At 32.9% G+C, this 18,159-nt stretch overlaps 2 protein-coding genes across 3 annotated transcripts; one reads left to right on the top strand and one right to left on the bottom strand.

The window, feature by feature from the left end:
- The first annotated feature begins 1,541 nt into the window (after window positions 1–1,541).
- Window positions 1,542–7,428, top strand: LOC132064746 (oligopeptide transporter 4). The gene is made up of 6 exons (XM_059457846.1): window positions 1,542–2,176; window positions 2,886–2,983; window positions 4,618–5,181; window positions 5,473–5,725; window positions 6,059–6,241; window positions 6,738–7,428. The coding sequence occupies exons 1-6, from the start codon at window positions 1,673–1,675 to the stop codon at window positions 7,350–7,352; spliced, it is 2,217 nt and encodes a 738-aa protein (XP_059313829.1). The 5' UTR covers window positions 1,542–1,672; the 3' UTR covers window positions 7,353–7,428.
- Window positions 3,814–11,546, bottom strand: LOC132064745 (uncharacterized). 2 transcript variants are annotated; one of them, XM_059457845.1, is made up of 10 exons: window positions 11,233–11,546; window positions 10,655–10,756; window positions 10,363–10,507; window positions 10,063–10,242; window positions 9,696–9,830; window positions 9,283–9,365; window positions 8,952–9,045; window positions 8,640–8,735; window positions 5,556–6,261; window positions 3,814–4,099 (listed from the first exon to the last, which is right to left on the bottom strand). In XM_059457845.1, the coding sequence occupies exons 1-8, from the start codon at window positions 11,472–11,474 to the stop codon at window positions 8,646–8,648; spliced, it is 1,071 nt and encodes a 356-aa protein (XP_059313828.1). In that variant the 5' UTR covers window positions 11,475–11,546; the 3' UTR covers window positions 3,814–4,099; window positions 5,556–6,261; window positions 8,640–8,645. The 2 variants fall into 2 exon arrangements, with proteins under 2 accessions (XP_059313828.1, XP_059313827.1); XM_059457844.1 differs by having other exon boundaries at window positions 3,814–4,068.
- Window positions 11,547–18,159: the final 6,613 nt, after the last annotated feature.

The raw sequence follows: 18,159 nt of genomic DNA, 5'->3' as shown, positions 1-18,159 counted from the left end.
TTGTATATTAGCATCGACTATCTACTCATCGCAGATAAGTGAAAGACGCAAAAAAAAAAAAAAAAAAAAAAAAAAGCTTTACTTTTGGTTTGGCAAATGACTAAACATTAAATTTAAAGTGTAAATTTTCTTATATGACTTGAATGCCACGATAATTAAATGGCCGGGCCAATTAATTAAGCAGGAATGATGTGTCAAAATAGTTGACTAAATTAGAATCCCCCACATTATGGATCTTGAAATCGCTAATGTAGAGTAGAATGAAGGAGAAACAAGGAAAAATTCAACACAATTCACTACTAGTAATTACTATTCAGATATATAAACAAAATATACACTATGGCCAAAACTTGATTAGTGTTCAATTTGTTAGGGGAGAAGAGAGAACATTTCTATTATCTGACATTTAATTTATCTCTTCGACTCCAAATTGTTTATATGCTACGTACTCTTTAATATTTTCTTCACAGCTATATACATATATATTTCACAGCTATAACTAATTAAATGGCATGACAGCTTAAAGGTTCAAAACTAAGTCAAATGGAACTTGCATCCTTAAGATTTTACAACTCATTTGGGAAAATCGAGGTTGAGGTTCCCTCAACTAGCAGATAAGTAACTGCTAATCAAGGAGTAGAAATAACTATGTTATTAATGAACAAAGCCCCTAAAACATGCACCATTAAGTAAAAGTATAGAAAAGCATCTTGCCAATGACTAGTAATATTATTAGACAAATCTTCATCCTGCAAGTTCAAGGGTGCTCCGTAAGCTTTGTAGCTGGCAAAATCATGCCTTTTATGAGCTTAATTAAGTTTTATGCAGATTGTGCAATAACAATATTTATACAATCAACTCACTGATAAGCATTAATTGATAATAAGATTAAAAAGTAACTAATCCGCTATAATTTTACACTATTAACATATATAACTTAAATCATTATGTTATACAGATATACAAAGATACACATATTACCATACTAATAATATATAAAAAGTTTTTATCTTTGTCCTTCTACTCTAGTGCTTTTAAAGACCATTTACCCAAAGTTATCAATGTCTTTTAGATCTTTATCAATTAATCTAAGGCAAATGAAGGCCCGCAATGCCCATTCTATAAATAGAAAAATTGACCTCTTTTCTTTCTCTTCAATTTGTTAATCCTCATCTTTTAATATCGGTGGTGTTCGACCATTTGTGCGCACCTTTATTGTTCCTTTCTATACTTATTGCCTCTCACTGACATCAATATCTAGTAACTCATCTATCTAAATTTGAACAAGAAAATCACCTCGTGTTATTTTTTTCAACATTGAATTTTAATTTTTAAGTAATTATCATCCGACTAGATAGACTAATATATTGGTCAAACTCTCGGATGCTTTGATCATCTTATCTTCATCAACTGGTTCTTTGGTCAACTGCCCAAAGATGAAAATACCCATAATGAAATTGTTATTTTGTCATAGATTTACACTCTACTTGTCCTCGCTCCAGCAAGTAGCCCTGAATTTTAGCGTTGAATATGGTAAGTCAAATTGTAGCCCATGTTGTTGGATTAAAAATTAAAAAAAATAATTTAAACCTCATGCATTAAATAGGACCACAACCCTTGCATTAGCCTTTTACTCTATAGTTCACATTCTCTTTGGCCAAGTTGTTTCACTATGGGAACTTACCAGCCAGAATCACTCACCGGAGCCACCAACTCCGATAATGAAGACGACGAATCACCGATTGAAGAAGTCCGGTTAACGGTGACCAACACTGATGACCCCACCCTACCCGTATGGACATTTAGAATGTGGTTTCTAGGCCTTTTCTCTTGTTGTTTACTCTCTTTTCTCAACCAATTTTTCTCATATCGAACTGAGCCTTTAGTTATAACACAAATAACAGTCCAAGTGGCAACTCTACCAATTGGTCACTTCTTAGCTACTGTTTTGCCAACAACGAAGTTCAGGTTACCTGGATTTGGATCCAGGTTGTTTTCGCTGAATCCAGGCCCGTTTAACATGAAAGAACATGTGCTCATTTCTATTTTTGCTAATGCTGGAAGTGCTTTTGGAAATGGTTCAGCTTATGCCGTTGGAATTGTGACTATTATCAAAGCTTTTTACCGTAGGAATATATCGTTCTTGGCTGGTTGGCTTCTTATTATTACTACTCAGGTAAAAAAAAAAAAAAAGTTTCACCCTCATCCTTATATTATTACGTAAAGCGCGCACACACAAAAGAAAGAATGCAAGTTATCTATATATCGTTATCACTCTGGTGATCTGATATAGTGTGAAACACTTTATCGTTTTTATAGTATATGTTTTGTTTTATTATCTTATTGAGGTAATGTAAACTAGATGCTAGAATTTCACTTTGAAGAGTTCTTCTGTTAATGCTTCCTAAACTATTTTGCAACCTCGTTCAAATATTTCAAACTGTTTTAGCAAGTTATTTATCTCTTTTAGGCTTTTAACATATTTGGCTGCTCGGTCAAAATAATTACTATTTTCTAATCACATATACAAAAAATATACACTAATTATGTCCATTATATGTATGCTCTTTTTGTCCCAATTTATATGATACACTTTACCTTTTAGTTTGTCCCAAAAAGAATTATACATTTCTTAATCTAGAAATAATTTAACTTAAAACTTTCCTTTTATCCTTAATGAAATGATTTACAACCACACAAATATCTATGACTTATTTTAGATCACAAATTTTAAAAATCTTCCTTTCTTTCTTAAATTCCGTGTCTAATCAAGTTATATCACATAAGTGTGGACCGAGGGAGTACTATATATTATATACAAATATATATTTTTCGACTATTGTTTTGATAGACGAAATTCAATGTAAAAATCCGTTGTTTTGCAGGTTTTGGGATATGGCTGGGCTGGACTTTTAAGGAAGTACGTAGTGGAGCCCGCGCATATGTGGTGGCCCGGTACTTTGGTTCAAGTCTCACTTTTCCGGTAATGTGAAATTCTTATTCGATGAGTTTCATTTTTATAATTTTTCTATTCTATTTTGGCAATTTTTTAAGCAGTAGAATAGATTTAGTTCAACTGATTAGTCCTTAAGTATAGTAGAACAACTTTAATTAGATCCTATGTAATAGAGACTACTTTCTTTGTGACGTCTTCTAACTTACTTAACTTGGAAACTAGACTACAAGATTTTGACGCCTTATTTAACAGCATCTCAATTAATTAATTCTCTATACTTTTAGGTATCAAGTCGTGCGAAAACGACACTGACAAGTACTTACTATTTATTTTCATTTCCCTACCTGATCCTTTCCTTAAGCGAAACATCTCGTGCCCAATAATTTATAGGCATAATAAATTCAACTCAAAAAATTCTTAGATTCTACTTCAAAAGGGTTATATAAATGGGAAAGGAGTAGCCGATTTTAAAATTTGCTTAGCCATGTGCTTCCTATTTTTGACCATATTCTATCCATATTGGTTGTTAATAAAATAATGCAACTCTCAAGGAAAAAAGTTGATCATTGTATGTATTTACTTGGTCACATGCAAGTTATATCGATCCTTTGACAGCTGACGGCCAGCTTAGAGATCTCGCCGACCCCTAGTACCATTATTAACTCAAAACAACGGCATAAACCAATTTTTTTGCTTTTTCTGGAAATAAAAAGTTTATGTACTTCTTCAATATTTTTTAAGAATAATTTAGTCAAATTCTTCCGGGTATGTTACAACTTTAATTCTTTGCACAATTAGCGTAATGTAAGATATGAGAACTACTGCTACTTAGTAAACGGGGGTGTGGCACGCATAGAGAATTCACATTTGTACATTGATAGCATTTCGGTAGTTGATCCTTAGTAGACAAACCTCTTTTGATATGTCTGTGGTTTACAAACAACGTATGCATAATTTTACAATAGTAAGTACAAAGGAACTTTAAGACGTAATTTGAAATCCTCCCTTTAATTTCAACTGCTGACTGCTGAGCGCCAACCAACAATCCAAATAGTCTGCATGCTGATTATCTGACTATGGTTTCATCAAGATACCACAAGAAGTCCAAAAACCTACGTCAATCATGAAATACAAGTCGAGCATCTGTAAGATCACAACTTAATTCATTTTCCTGATAAATATCAAGCAAAGAAACAAGAATACAACCTTTCTTCTTGTAAAATGGATTATTTGCAAACTGAGGTTTCATAGGCACGTTTATACAGTTAGTATAGTTCAGGGGTACAAGTGAATGATGGAATTAAAAACTTACAAAATATAGAGAGGTGACATTCCTTTTGAAACATACAAAAATGGAAAGCAAGAGACATAACCAATTTTACAGTCTAAAGCATCACAATCCAATCTTTCCCAAAATGAGTCTATTCAACAATTACTACTATACCTCAATACCAATCAAGTTGAAGTCAACTATATGAATCCTAACTGTAAGTTTCTATGACAGTATCAAGTTTTCTCATTCATTTCAGACTATACAATGGTTGAAAGGCTTTTCATCCACCTGTGCTCTCATATAGAACAACTAAACAGTTCCACAGTAATTTTCTTTTTTCAAATGGGTCAAAGATGCAGCAAATCGTAACACGCATTGATCTTTGCAGGGCCTTGCATGAGAAAGATGATAGGCACATGTCAAGAGCAAAATTTTTCCTCATTGCATTGATATGCAGCTTTTGCTGGTACGTGGTACCAGGATATCTATTCTCAACGCTCACGAGCATCTCATGGATCTGCTGGGCATTCTCCAAATCAGTGACAGCTCAGCAAATTGGATCAGGCATGAGGGGCCTGGGACTTGGAGCTATAACCCTAGATTGGTCTGCTGTGGCATCCTTCTTGTTCAGCCCCCTCATCTGCCCTTTCTTTGCCATTGTCAACGTCTTTGCAGGGTACATGTTGATAATATACATTGTGATCCCAATAGCATATTGGGGTTTTGACTTGTATGGTGCTTCCAAATTTCCCATTTTCTCATCGCACTTATTCACATCACAAGGTCAGAAGTACGATATATCATCCATCGTGAATGACAAGTTTGAGCTAGATATCGGGAAGTATGAGGAGCAAGGGCGGATACATATGAGCATGTTCTTTGCTCTCACTTACGGTTTTGGTTTTGCTACTATAGCATCCACTCTTACACACGTGGCTTTGTTCTACGGAAGGTAAAACACGCTCTAACAGTCTAAGTTGCTCCTTGTGTTTTACAATCTAGGGTCGAAGTCAAGGAAAACTAAGTTTTTGTTACATGTCTTATCATCCCAAAATTGATGATCTGTCATTTTATTTTACATTTCTTCAAATTTTTGACACCTCGACTGTTACATATACAGAGCTGTTTAGCAGCAAATTTTCCATAGTTAAGTGGAACTATGAATATGGTTAATAATTGCTTATTAATAAACTTCAATAGTGGTGATTAAGGATTGCCTTTATTGTCCGTTTGCAATGTGTAGGGAAATCTATGAAAGATTCCGTGCTTCATATAAGGGAAAGGAGGATATTCATACAAGATTAATGAGGAAATACAAGGACATACCTTCTTGGTGGTTTAATGCATTGCTTTTGGTGACACTAGCAGTCTCCCTAATCCTCTGCATTTTCTTGAATAACCAAGTCCAGATGCCATGGTGGGGGCTTATATTTGCAAGTGCTATTGCTTTTATCTTCACGCTTCCAATCAGCATCATAACAGCTACAACAAACCAGGTGATAAAGCAGACACACTTACACTTAGATTTAGCACCACAAGCATGTTTTGCCTATCAGATTGATTAGCATGCTTGAACTGTTTTCTGCCAAATTCTAGGCCATTAGCATTGAGGTTCAAATGAAATCTTAATGTAGTGTTGTTGGAGCTTACAGAAGCTGTAAACACTACTAAATGACTAACATTCACTCTTTGTTTAACATACCAATATGCAACCCCCGGCGGGTATCTGATACCTTAAACTGGTTGGATTTATTACAAGAACAAATCCAACATCACCTTTGTTATTTCAAGCTCTTTCCAAATTTCTTATTTATGATGCTAATTTGCAGACCCCAGGCTTGAACATAATCACAGAATATGTCATGGGAATTATACTACCAGGAAGACCAATAGCCAATGTGTGCTTCAAAGTCTATGGGTACATGAGTATGTCACAGGCTGTCTCTTTCCTCAGCGACTTCAAACTGGGCCACTACATGAAGATCCCCCCTCGATCAATGTTCTTGGTTCAGGTAGATTCCCTTTATTGTTTCTGCCAAAAAATTGGAAATACAGACATTAGATCACTACATAGATATATAGGCATTAGGATCACTTCTATGGACTGAGTTTGCATTTTATTTTATTTATGATAAGAATTAGACGCGACTGAGTTTGCATTTCCAAACCCATCACTCAAAGCCCAATCTCCTCCTTCCCCGAATTTTCAAAACAAGAAAAGCACCAAAAGGCATTTAGTAGATTGTTGTCAAATCAGATTCTTGCTAAATTATGAGTGCAATGCTCATTAGAAGCAGCTATTTTAAATTAAAATTGAGAATACAAGTAAATGCAGAGTGTTCGGATTTCATAATCTATCAACATACACAAGAATTTAGCAATTCATCTTTGAGACACGTTATTTAACTAGCTTAGTCAATGTTTTCCAGAAACTAAAATTTATCAGTGTTCCAAACAACAGTAAATTCCAGAATAAAAGAATATTTTTCATTCTTGTTCAAATTCCAGTTTTTAGGTACAATAATTTCCGGAACTATCAACATAGCTGTGGCGTGGTGGTTACTAAACTCCATCGAGAACATATGTCAAGATGATATCCTCCCACCAGACAGTCCATGGACATGCCCAGGAGATCGTGTGTTTTTTGATGCATCAGTTATCTGGGGTTTGGTTGGACCAAAAAGGATTTTTGGAACTCTTGGGAACTACAGCTCCATGAACTGGTTCTTCCTTGGAGGCGCAGTAGGACCTGTAATAGTGTGGCTCTTGCATAAAGTGCTTCCAACACAATCATGGATTCCCCTGATCAACCTTCCAGTTCTTCTGGGAGCAACAGGTGCCATGCCACCAGCAACGCCATTAAATTATAATGCGTGGGTCATTGTCGGCACAATTTTCAACTTCTTCATCTTCCGATACCGAAAGAAATGGTGGCAAAGATACAACTACATTCTATCTGCAGCGCTGGATGCAGGAGTAGCTTTCATGGCAGTCCTACTATATTTCTCATTGGGAATGGAGAATAAAGGACTGACTTGGTGGGGTACCAACGGGGAACACTGCAAATTGGCAACTTGTCCAACAGCCAAAGGCATAGCTGTTGATGGGTGTCCAGCTAGATAACTGGATATATTCAATACAGTGTATAGGTATCCTAAAAGAATCTCTATCTTCTCTTCACTAGTATTCAGAAGTTACACACCTAGATCTGGAAAATCATTACCACTTTATTGCATGTTCAGGTTCTCTGTACTATTTCTCCCACCTAAATTCTCTCTTGTAAGTAATGGCCAACATTCTTGAAAAAACAAAAGATTATCGAAGTCTTCTAGAGTTCTACTGTATTCAACTGCAATCGTATTTGCCATGGAAGCAATTAAATGGTTCTGCTCTATCTTCTTCAATCTTGGTTATAGAAGAAAATTCACCCACTTGCAACGTGAAGACGAAAGCAATTGTGCATCCATCAGTCTTAAGTAGCATGAGGAACAACTAGAACGTGCACAAACACGGTAACGCTTGCAAGTGAGGGAGGTATCATAAGCAACTCAAAATTCACTAACAAGGTATACTGAAAGCAATTATGAATCCATCAGTCGAAAGTATAGGAACAACTACCAGATGAACATAGACAGCCATGTGCTACCAAACCCTTTGTGGTTGTGAATATTTTTATCTCTATATACGTATAATGAATATGAACATATAATCAATTTCTGACACATTTTTAGGAAAGTCTATGAACAACAAAACGGACAAAATGCATATAGCCCAAGTATTGATTCCCAAACAAATTCCTTCATTGTCTTCAAGAAACAATAGATGCTTTGCTTCACAAAAAATGATGCTTTTGAGAGTGAATCTGTAGCTATTTACAACAACAACAACATGCCTAGTGTAATCCCACAAGGTGGGGTCTGGAGAGGTAGAGTGTACGCACACCCTACCCCTACCTCGTGGAGGTAGAGATGCTGTTTCCGAAAGACCCTCGGCTCAAGTGCCACAAATCATTATATAGTAAAATTGCGATGCCTTGTGATGCCTTACAAGTCTCTTTTTTTTTTTGTCTGTAAGGAAGAGACAGCGGAAGAACTTAAAGATTTTCTCCAGTTTCAAGATTTCCTTTCAACTAACTGATGGTCCCTCCAAGATTTCCTTTCAACTAACTGATGGTCCCTCCAAGATCTCATCCCTCTTCTTGCTCCTTTCTTAGTTTACATTTTTTCTCTTTTTCTTTTTGTACTTCTGCGTCTCCTTGATGCCATTTTAAAAATATATTTGCCTAAGCAAAATGATTACTTCGAGAATCCATCTATCTCAGCTAAACATTCAAAGGGAATTCAATGATTCATAGAATAATCTCGGTATGAGTTGGCTTAACTATGAAGAGGATGGGAATTCATATCGTACCCCCACTCAGGATGAATGCACTGAGAGCCACTGGTTATACTCATCCATCCGAATTATAAATGAGCTAGAACTAGGAGAACCACCTCCACCATATGCCTGCATGTTTAAAGAAGCAAAGCATTTGTTTATGGAAATTAAAGAGCAATAATCTGTGCTTGTTTGTGGGAGGGTGTGGGACGAACATAGCTGGCAGCGTAATTTTCAAAGATAGTACAAGGAGTCACTGTCTCGCTTAGTGGTGAGTAATATCTTCAATATGAAGAGAAATAAATAAGTGAATAACCACCAAGACAAGTGAATCATGTTGCAGACCTTGGCAACTTCTGAAGTATCAGTAGCAGCATCTCCAGTCCTCAAACACATCTTGAGATTCTTCCGCTGAAGGTATATGACTGCTCCTATAGGCCTGGGGTATAATAGATTCAAAGTAAATGCAGCAGTTATATGTACTAAATTGTGGTAAAAGCAACAAATAATCTCAGATATGCTCTTTTTAGTATAAAACTAGTCATGAATGTGGATCATGAAGCTTTTAATTTCTGATGCAGCTTATGATCTTTCTAATTCGAAAGCGAAAATAAAAAGGGTCTCAGTGAACATGTAACACATCAAAGAAAAGAATAAGATAAATAAACATAGAAACCTGAGTCCAGCTGCAGCACTTTTCTTGCTTAGTTCCTTGCCAATTTCATCACTTAAGTCTGAATTTCCATCAGCTCTAACCCCCTAAAAGATAACACAGAATTTAAGTACTTCACTTAGTTATGTTGAGAAAGGGAAACAAAAATTACAATTATAACCTAAATAGATTTAACATTGACTAAGCATGAATAACCTGGCATATGGAAACCTACAGAAGATTGAAAATAAGTCAAGCAGACAGCTGTACAACTTGTTGTTGAAACTAAATATTCTAAACCCTGACATACATTCAACTGTGGTCTCATAGACTTCATGCTATTTTCAGTATTATGGATTTAGTTGTCAATTCAGAAGAAACTTCATAAATGATTGTTGTTTCAGAAGAAAACGTCATAAATGATTGTTGTTCTTTACCAAGCATTCACCATAAAGTCCTCTCCCCAGCCGAATTTTGAAAAACTTATCCAGCAATTTGTTTGCAGCAGCTAGTCTATTTGAAATATGGGAGTTTCCATTCGCAATCAAATCATCGGTGCAAATCCCCATTAGCTGTTTTAGGAAAAAAATAAAAAATTATAATTTGTTACTCTACTGAGTGAAAACATATTATGCACAAGCGAATAAAACATGAAATTATCTAGATCAGCTCCATTTGAGCAGAATAAAATGGAAAAACTACATAGCATCAAATGCATGCTTTATTATCTCCAGTCTTCCATCCTAGACAACCAAGTGACCCACCACCACACACAACAAAGCAAAAGTAAAAAATAATACGTACCTGTTCATACATTTGTGGATTAGTGATGCAATTCAATTTTGAACGCCAGTGGTTAATTCCAATCCCAAAGGCCCTAATATCAGGCAAACTCCACCTGTGAAGATCTCCATCCTCTATATATTTTAGAACATTTTCAACTCGATCTTGAAAAGTAGAGTTTAGCAAGCTGATAGCATCCCCCTGTGCGTTAAACAAACACATACATCACTACTTTAGGGCCAGTCGCTTTGAAAAACAATCTAGCTAAAAAACAAGTACTGCCAATGACAACACAATAGAATGCACTTTATTAGATCTAACCTCTGAAAGCCTAGAAGAGAAATGTTCATAAACAGCAACGGAACTACTTTTCTCAAGGTTGACATGAAATGTGAGACTCCCACCAGAATTTTGATTCAAAGGGATGTTGGATAGCACGGACTTCCGGTGATCAAACCCTACTATCCTAGTTTTATGGGGAAAAAAAATCAATTCATAGCCAGTCTTCAACTCCCACAACCACTATCAAAGTGAAAATCAATAAAACAACCAGCATCTGAAGAAATTTATGTTTATTTATATATAAATAAATAAATAAAAAAGAAAAGCTTACTGGCATGAGGTCCGACGAGCAAGCTCCACTGCAAATCCTTTTGGACCAACAAAATCAAGGAAGTAACAATTTTGCAGCCCATCAATGCACAAGTCTTCAACTCTATCAAGAAAATTACAAGGAAAGGGAAGAAAAAAAATACATGTTCAATCCCAGAAACGCACTGAATAAAGAATAAAAAAAAGACTACATGTTAATATTACGAATTCTATTCTTCTTTAAATATTTGAACAATGCAGAAATTCGTTAAGTATTTTCTTCAGTGATCAAACCTACCTGCAATGTAAATGATTACATGAATCCTCTGTATCTATTTGTCCCAATTCAAGTAGGAGTAGTAGTAGTTATATGATTCATCATAGTTAAACTATTCATTGTAGCATTAAACTATTTATGCACCTCAATTTATTTGTCTTACTTCGATCCATTTTAAAAAAGAATAATTTTTTTAACTTTTTTTGGCAACTAAAGACATGTTTTAAGAACACAAGATTAAAGGACACATTTCTTTTAGTTTAAGATCACAGCATTCAAAAATTTCTTTTACTTTGTTGTCAAGTGAAAACCAGACAAATTACCTGAAGGGTTCAACGGAAGAGAAAGGCAAGACGAGGTAAGGAATGTTGAGACGAGAGTGATAGAGGTGAGCGAAAAGTGCAGCAAAAGCACCGGAAAATGAAGGATAATTGTAGAGGATTAGGTTTGGGATTTTGTCTTCAGATGCTTTACCCAATGCTTTTAATGCTGCTTCTGACCTGAAGCACCTAATTAACGGCGACGCAAAACCATAAATCCGATACCGGCGAATTAACAGCGCCATTACGCCGTCCTAAGTGCGGTTAATCTTGACTAAGCCTGCGAAACAGGTGTGTTATGTGTGGTGTTTTTTCAGTTAGGGACGACAAAATGAAAAATGGTCCTTTATATCTAGGTAGGTTTCAAATAATTGCTTAACTATATTTTAAAGTAATTTTAGTCTTTAATTTTTATTTTTATTTTTTTTACTCTACTATATAGAAACATGAGTTCCGTCGTCAGTCTCCCCCCCACCAAAAAAACAAAAAAAAAAGATGAGCCCCAATCTTAAAAAAAAAAAAAATAATAGTAGAAAAAATGTTTGAAAAAAAAAATAAGGTGGGCCCCAATCTTTTATAATAGTAGAGATTTAAAAAAAAAAATTAAGGTGGGGCTCACTATTCTATAATAGTAGAGATTAAAAAAATTAAGGTGAATTCACGTGGAGAATTAGCAGACAATTGCAAAACTAAAAATAAAAAATTAAGGTGGGGTCCACGTGAAGAAGTAGGAGACATTTGCTAGGAAAAAATTAAGGTAGAGTCCACGTGAAGAAGTTGAAGACAATTGTAACAGAAAAAAATAGGATATTTAAATAATGATAATAAGTTCAGAAAATGGTAAAGGTTCGCTTAGAGAAAATGTAAAGAAGAGAAGTTCGGGAAAAAAAATAACGATTTAAATTGAACACAAAAACTGCTAAAGAAGTCATAAAAGCAAAACATTTAAAGCTTATACCTTTGGATATACACTTAAAACTTATACCTTTGGGCATAAGTATATTATTGAAATTATTCCTAAATTAATTGCTAAAGGCAAAAATTAAATACCAGCCCATTTGAAGGACAATTCGTGCAATTTCTTCCATTTTTTCAGTTTTTAATTTGTAATAGACAAATTCCCTTTTTTAAAACTAAACTATATAAAAGCATGAGTTGAAGAAGTGGATCATCAACCAAGGGCAATTTGGTCAAAGAACTTGTCATTTTCATTAGTTAAAAGTAGAATCTTACTATATCTTAGTATTAAATATATTCATACTTTTTCAATTTTTTCCCTGCTCATAAAAATTGCATCACAACAGATGATGTCATTTCAAGTGGCAGGTATTAATTATGATTTTGGCCACGTGTCACTTTTACACTCCTTTTACTTTTCACTATTTTATCATGCTCACATAATTTCACTTAATAAACAAATAACATTTGTGTATATGTATTAATGTTCATCTATATATATGCATCGACAGTGTAAATTTAGGTATGTTTATTAGCAATATAAAATATATATGCTATCACTACCCAATACATAAATCTTTATAATTGTACACAACAACATATACATAGATACACTATATAATCCAAAGTGGTTTCGTCTAAAAAAAAAAAAAAAGGAAAAAAGGTGAACCCCACCACCTCGAAGCTCATGTATAAAAAAAAATTAAAAAAAAAAAAAGTGAACCCCATATTAAAAAAAAAAAAAAAATAAAAAAAAAAAGCAATATTAAAAAAAAAAAAAAAAAAGCAATGTAAAAAAAAAAGGGCACTCCATATTAAAAAATTAAACAATATTCATGTAATTCCCAAAGTATCCCCATTAAGTCAATAATAGTTAATTCATTGCCACATGCGTACTAACCCATTAGTAGGAAAGAAATGAAATTATTGTACAACAAAAAACGTAGGCCCCATATTATTGCTTTTCTTCAAAAGGTTAAGTAGTCAAACCATACAATTTCCTTTCTTTTCTTATATTAGTCTGAGATCTAATCAAGATATTTAACTGTTGTATTTGATATTTCGTCATGTCATTTATTTGTTATGTTTATGAAAATAAATATACTTAAAATATTTATATTTTAAAATCAGATAGAATTTAATCACTTTTTCATTTTTATTCTTACTCTAATAAATGTAAAAAGAGATTAATGTCGTAAAAGAAAAAATAATATTAAATGGAGATCAACTAATAAATAAGGTAAATTAATTAAATTATAATTCTAATTGATGTTTTCTTAAAAAACCGTACAAAAGACAATATGACAAGTAAAATGAGCTAAACTAAGTGAAGGTGGGGTCCACTCTTCCATAATAAAATTAAGGTGGGGTCCGCATGGAGAATTAAGAGATAATTGCAAAAAAAAAAAAGATGGGATCCACGTGAAGAAGTAGGAGACAATTGCTAGGGAAAAAATATTTAAGGTGGGGCCCACTCTTCCATAGTAGAGATTAAAAAAATTAAGGTGGGTTCGCGTGGAGAAGTAGGAGACAATTGCAACAGAAACAAATAGGATACTTAAATAATGATAATAAGTTCAGAAAATGGTAAAGGTACGCTTAAAGAAAATGTAAAGAAGAGAAGTTCGGGAAAAATAAATAACGATTTAAATTGAATACAAAAACTGCTAAAGAAATCATAAAACTAAAAGATTTAAGACTTATACCATACGTCTAACACCAATAATGAGAAATAACATCAAGAAGGCAAAATATAAACGGTCTTCTATAATAGTAATAAATATATTAGAAGCATGAGTTGGGGGTGATTTCGTTATTCACCTCCAACTCATGTTAAAAAAAAAAAAAAAAAAAAAAAGTGGACCCCATGTTAAAAAAAATCAAACAATATCAAAAACAAAAAAGTGGACCCCATATTAAAAAAATAAGCAATATTAAAAAAAAAAAACGTGCTCCCCATATTAAAAAATCAAATAATATTCAACAATGGTGGATTCATTGCCACATGCGTATCAACCCATTAGTGGGAGCAAATGAAATTATTGTACAGTAAAAAACGTGGACCCATATTATTGCTTTTCTTTAAAAGGTTAAGTAGCCAAACCATACAATTTTCTTTCTTGTCTTATATTAACCTGAGATCTAATCTAGATATTTAACTGTTGTATTTGCTATTCCGTCATGTCATTTATTTGTTATGTTTACTAAAATAAATATACTTAAAATATTTATATTTTAAAATAAGATAGAATTTAATTACTTTTTATTTTTATTCTTACTCTAATAAATGTGATAAGAGATTAATGTCGTAAAAAAAAATATTAAATGGAAATCAAATAATAAATAAGGTAAATTAGTCAAATTCTAATTCTAATTGACGTTTCCTTAAAAAAACGTGCAAAAGACAACATGACATGTAAAATGAGCTAAACCAAGAATATTCACCAAAAATTAAAAAAATAGTAGTTCTTCGTTTAAATAGAAAATCAAATTTCTACTTTGTTTCGTTTTAAACATGTAAAATTAATTTAATAATTAGAATTATCCAAATCAAAATTTGATAAAAAATAATAAGTATTTTTTAGGTCCAATCTACATACATTAACAATAGAATATTTTACACCTTTAAATTAATCGAATTAAAATTCAAAGTATCAACTGATGCTTAAATATTGCTATTGTTTTGTCTCAAAGAGAGGAAAAGTTTAACTTTTTAACAAGTCTTCTCTTTTAAAAAGTATTAATAAATTTTTGTCAACTTTGTATTCGTAGCAAACACTAATATAATAAAGTTTCGGATACAGAGCACAAACTTCAATATTATATTAATCGTGTTTTGAATATATATATATATATATATATATATATATATATATATATAAATATATATATATATATATATAAAAACAGTACAAACTTATGTATGTTTATTAATAATATAAAATATATATATATTAGCACTACCCAAACACAACTACATACACTATAATCCAGAACACAAAGACGGCATACGCCATTTAGTAATATATATATATATATATATATATATATATATATATATATAAAAAAAAATATATATATCTTCTAATAGTAGAAAAATTGTAAAAAAAAAAAGGGCCCAATCTTCTAACTAGAAAAATTGTAAAAAAAAATATATATATATATATTATGGGGCCCAATCTTCTATAATAGTAGGAATGAAAAAAAAAACTAAAGTGGGGCGCACTCTTCCATAATAGTAGAGATTAAAAAAATTAAGGTGGGGTCCGCGTGGAGAATTAGGAGACGACCAAAAAAAAAAAAAAAAAAAAAAAACTAAGATGGGGTCCTCTATAAGAAGTAGAAGACAATTATTTTAAAAAAAATATTTAAGGTGGGGTCCACTCTTCCATAATAGAGAGATTAAAAAATTAAGGTAGGGTCCGCATGAGAATTAGGAGACAATTGCAAAAAAAAAAAAAAAAAAAAAAACTAAGATGGTCCACGCGAAGAAGTAGACAATTGCAGGTGAAAAAATATTTAAGGTGGGGTCCACTCTTCCATAATAGTAGAGATTAAAAAAATTAAGGTGGGGTCCGCGTGGAGAATTAGGAGACAGTTGCAAAAAAGAAAAAAATTAAGGTGAGGTCCACGTGAAGAAGTAGGAGACAATTTCAACAGAAAAAAATATGATATTTAAATAATGATAATAAGTTCAAAAAATGGTAAAGGTACGCTTAGAGAAAATGTAAAGAAGAGAAGTTCAGGAAAAAATAAATATCGATTTAAATTGAACACAAAAACTGCTAAAGAAGTCATAAAACTAAAAGATTTAAAACTTATACCATACGTCTAACACCAATAATGAGGAATAACATCAAGAAGGCGAAATATAAATGGTCTTCTATAATAGTAAATTTAAAAAAAAAAAAGGTGGGGCCCACTCTTCTATAATAGTAGAAAATTTTAAAAAAATTAAGTTGGGGCCCACTTTTATATGATACTATAAAAAAAATTATGGTGGGGTCTACTCTTCCATAATAGTACAGATAAAAAAAATTAAGGTGCGATCCACGTTAAGAATTAGGATATAATTGCAAAAAAAAAAAAAAAATTAAGATGAGATCCACGTGAAGAAGAAAAAAAAATAGGACATTTAAATAATGATAATAAGTTCAGAAAATGGTAAAGGTACGCTTAGAGAAAATTTAAAGAAGAAATTCAGGAAAAAGAAATAACGATTTAAATTGAACACAAAAACCGCTAAAGAAGTCATAAAACCAAAAGATTTAAAACTTATACCTTTGGGTATAAGTTTAGACACATACGTCTCACACAAATAATGAGGAATAACATCGAAAAGACGAAATATAAACGGTCAAGAAACGTATACACATTTTTTTTTCTTAAAATGATGAAGTTGGTTTGTACTAAAAAATTTAAGACTACAGCAGATGCTGACACATGAAAGCGCTTTTCAGTGTTGTTGATTAGAAAGAGATGATGGCGTGAAACTCGGTAGGAGAAAGTGTATTTCAAATCTTTCAATTGGATGACCAAATCAGGAGAGTCAGTATTTGTAGCAAACACTAATATAATAAAGTTTTGGATACGGAAAGACAAACTATAATGTTATAATAAAGTTTTGGATACGGAGCCAAACACAATTACATACACATAGATACACTATAATCTAAAGTGTTGGGCCCATGCGCAGCTCGGGCATACGGTGTCTAGTAAATATGATAAAATTAAGAATATTTATCTTTTATTAAAATTAAACAAACTCTAATGTTATAGTTAACGGAAATTCATTTTTAAAGAGGACTTTTGCAATTTATGTAAATCTTTTATCTATTATATGGTGTGTTGTATTTTTCATTGTTTTTTTTTACTATTTCTGGTGATATACTTTCTGAAATTGATCAAACTTTTTTTGATTAACTTTTCTCATGGCTCTTATTAAATCTACCCATCAAAATTTATTAAATATTCTACGAACAAAGTGGGATTGAATGATATTTATACATATACATTATAAATACACTATTATTCTGAAGTCTTAATATAATATACTTTTCAAATAAATAATTTGTATTCCTTGTACACGTTGTATGCCATATGTTTTTTTCCATGTTGTATGTCATGGTAAAAAATGATTAAACATCCCTTGTTGATATAATATTTTTATATTTTTTCAAATTATCACAAAATTATAATGTAGCCCAAAAATATTTTATTCTTACTACCACTACCTCCTCTCTTTTTCTGGGCTGATTAATTCAATTTGAATTGAATTACTATAAGTACTCCATATAATATTGGGAAAATAACACTGTATGACAATTTAAAGAAAATATTTACCCGGATTAGCCCATGTTTGTGTTTTAACCCACTATAATTGCTATTTTTGCAGGTGAAGGAGAAGTTGTCACGCTCCGAACCATGGCCTAGGCGCACCTTGGCACTCGGTGCCTAACTGCATGTGACCGACCGAACCCATAGGTCAAGAATTTGGTAATTAATATGTGATATCAAAACATGCTAAAATAAGGAAATAAGACTAACACATACTTTGATCTACTAAAAAGTACGCATTAAATATATTAAATGCGAAAATATTGTTTAAGTCTAAACATCTGAAATAAATGTCATCAAGGCTAACACGGCAGAAAGTACGCTAATGTTTGGTAGCGGACTATGTCTATGAAGCCTCTAAAGAATGCGAAAAGATAACGTAAAAAGCGGAAAGCCCGAAAGCGGGATAACACCCGGGAGGAAGCGGGGCTCACGAGACAAGCCACAGCTGAGCCCGGATCGTCAACTATAAGTCGTTACTGTATTGCGAGTTTCGGGCCCCCGAAGTAAAGGGACATCGGCACATTTGAATTGTCGATATGTAAAGCAACCGAAAGAATAAATCTAAGTACTTTTGAAAGCGGCGAACTAAACGGGAAGGTAGGGATACGAAGAACTCCATACATTACCGAATGA

The sequence above is a fragment of the Lycium ferocissimum genome, chromosome 7, assembly GCF_029784015.1.
Source record: "Lycium ferocissimum isolate CSIRO_LF1 chromosome 7, AGI_CSIRO_Lferr_CH_V1, whole genome shotgun sequence".
Lineage (NCBI taxonomy): Eukaryota > Viridiplantae > Streptophyta > Magnoliopsida > Solanales > Solanaceae > Lycium > Lycium ferocissimum.
This window is presented reverse-complemented; position numbering and strand designations above follow the sequence as displayed.

What these genes read in the sequence shown, in the direction of transcription:
- LOC132064746 (XM_059457846.1), top strand. Translation starts at nt 1,673, where the DNA reads ATGGGAACTTACCAGCCAGAATCACTCACCGGAGCCACCAACTCCGAT. An exon ending in GTTCAAGTCTCACTTTTCCG is followed by an intron (nt 2,984 to 4,617) that starts GTAATGTGAAAT and finishes TGATCTTTGCAG; the next exon opens with GGCCTTGCATGAGAAAGATG. An exon ending in TAACAGCTACAACAAACCAG is followed by an intron (nt 5,726 to 6,058) that starts GTGATAAAGCAG and finishes GCTAATTTGCAG; the next exon opens with ACCCCAGGCTTGAACATAAT.
- LOC132064745 (XM_059457845.1), bottom strand. Translation starts at nt 11,474, where the DNA reads ATGGCGCTGTTAATTCGCCGGTATCGGATTTATGGTTTTGCGTCGCCG. An exon ending in TCTTCCGTTGAACCCTTCAG is followed by an intron (nt 10,757 to 11,232) that starts GTAATTTGTCTG and finishes TTTTCTTGATAG; the next exon opens with AGTTGAAGACTTGTGCATTG. An exon ending in GCTCGTCGGACCTCATGCCA is followed by an intron (nt 10,508 to 10,654) that starts GTAAGCTTTTCT and finishes CCATAAAACTAG; the next exon opens with GATAGTAGGGTTTGATCACC.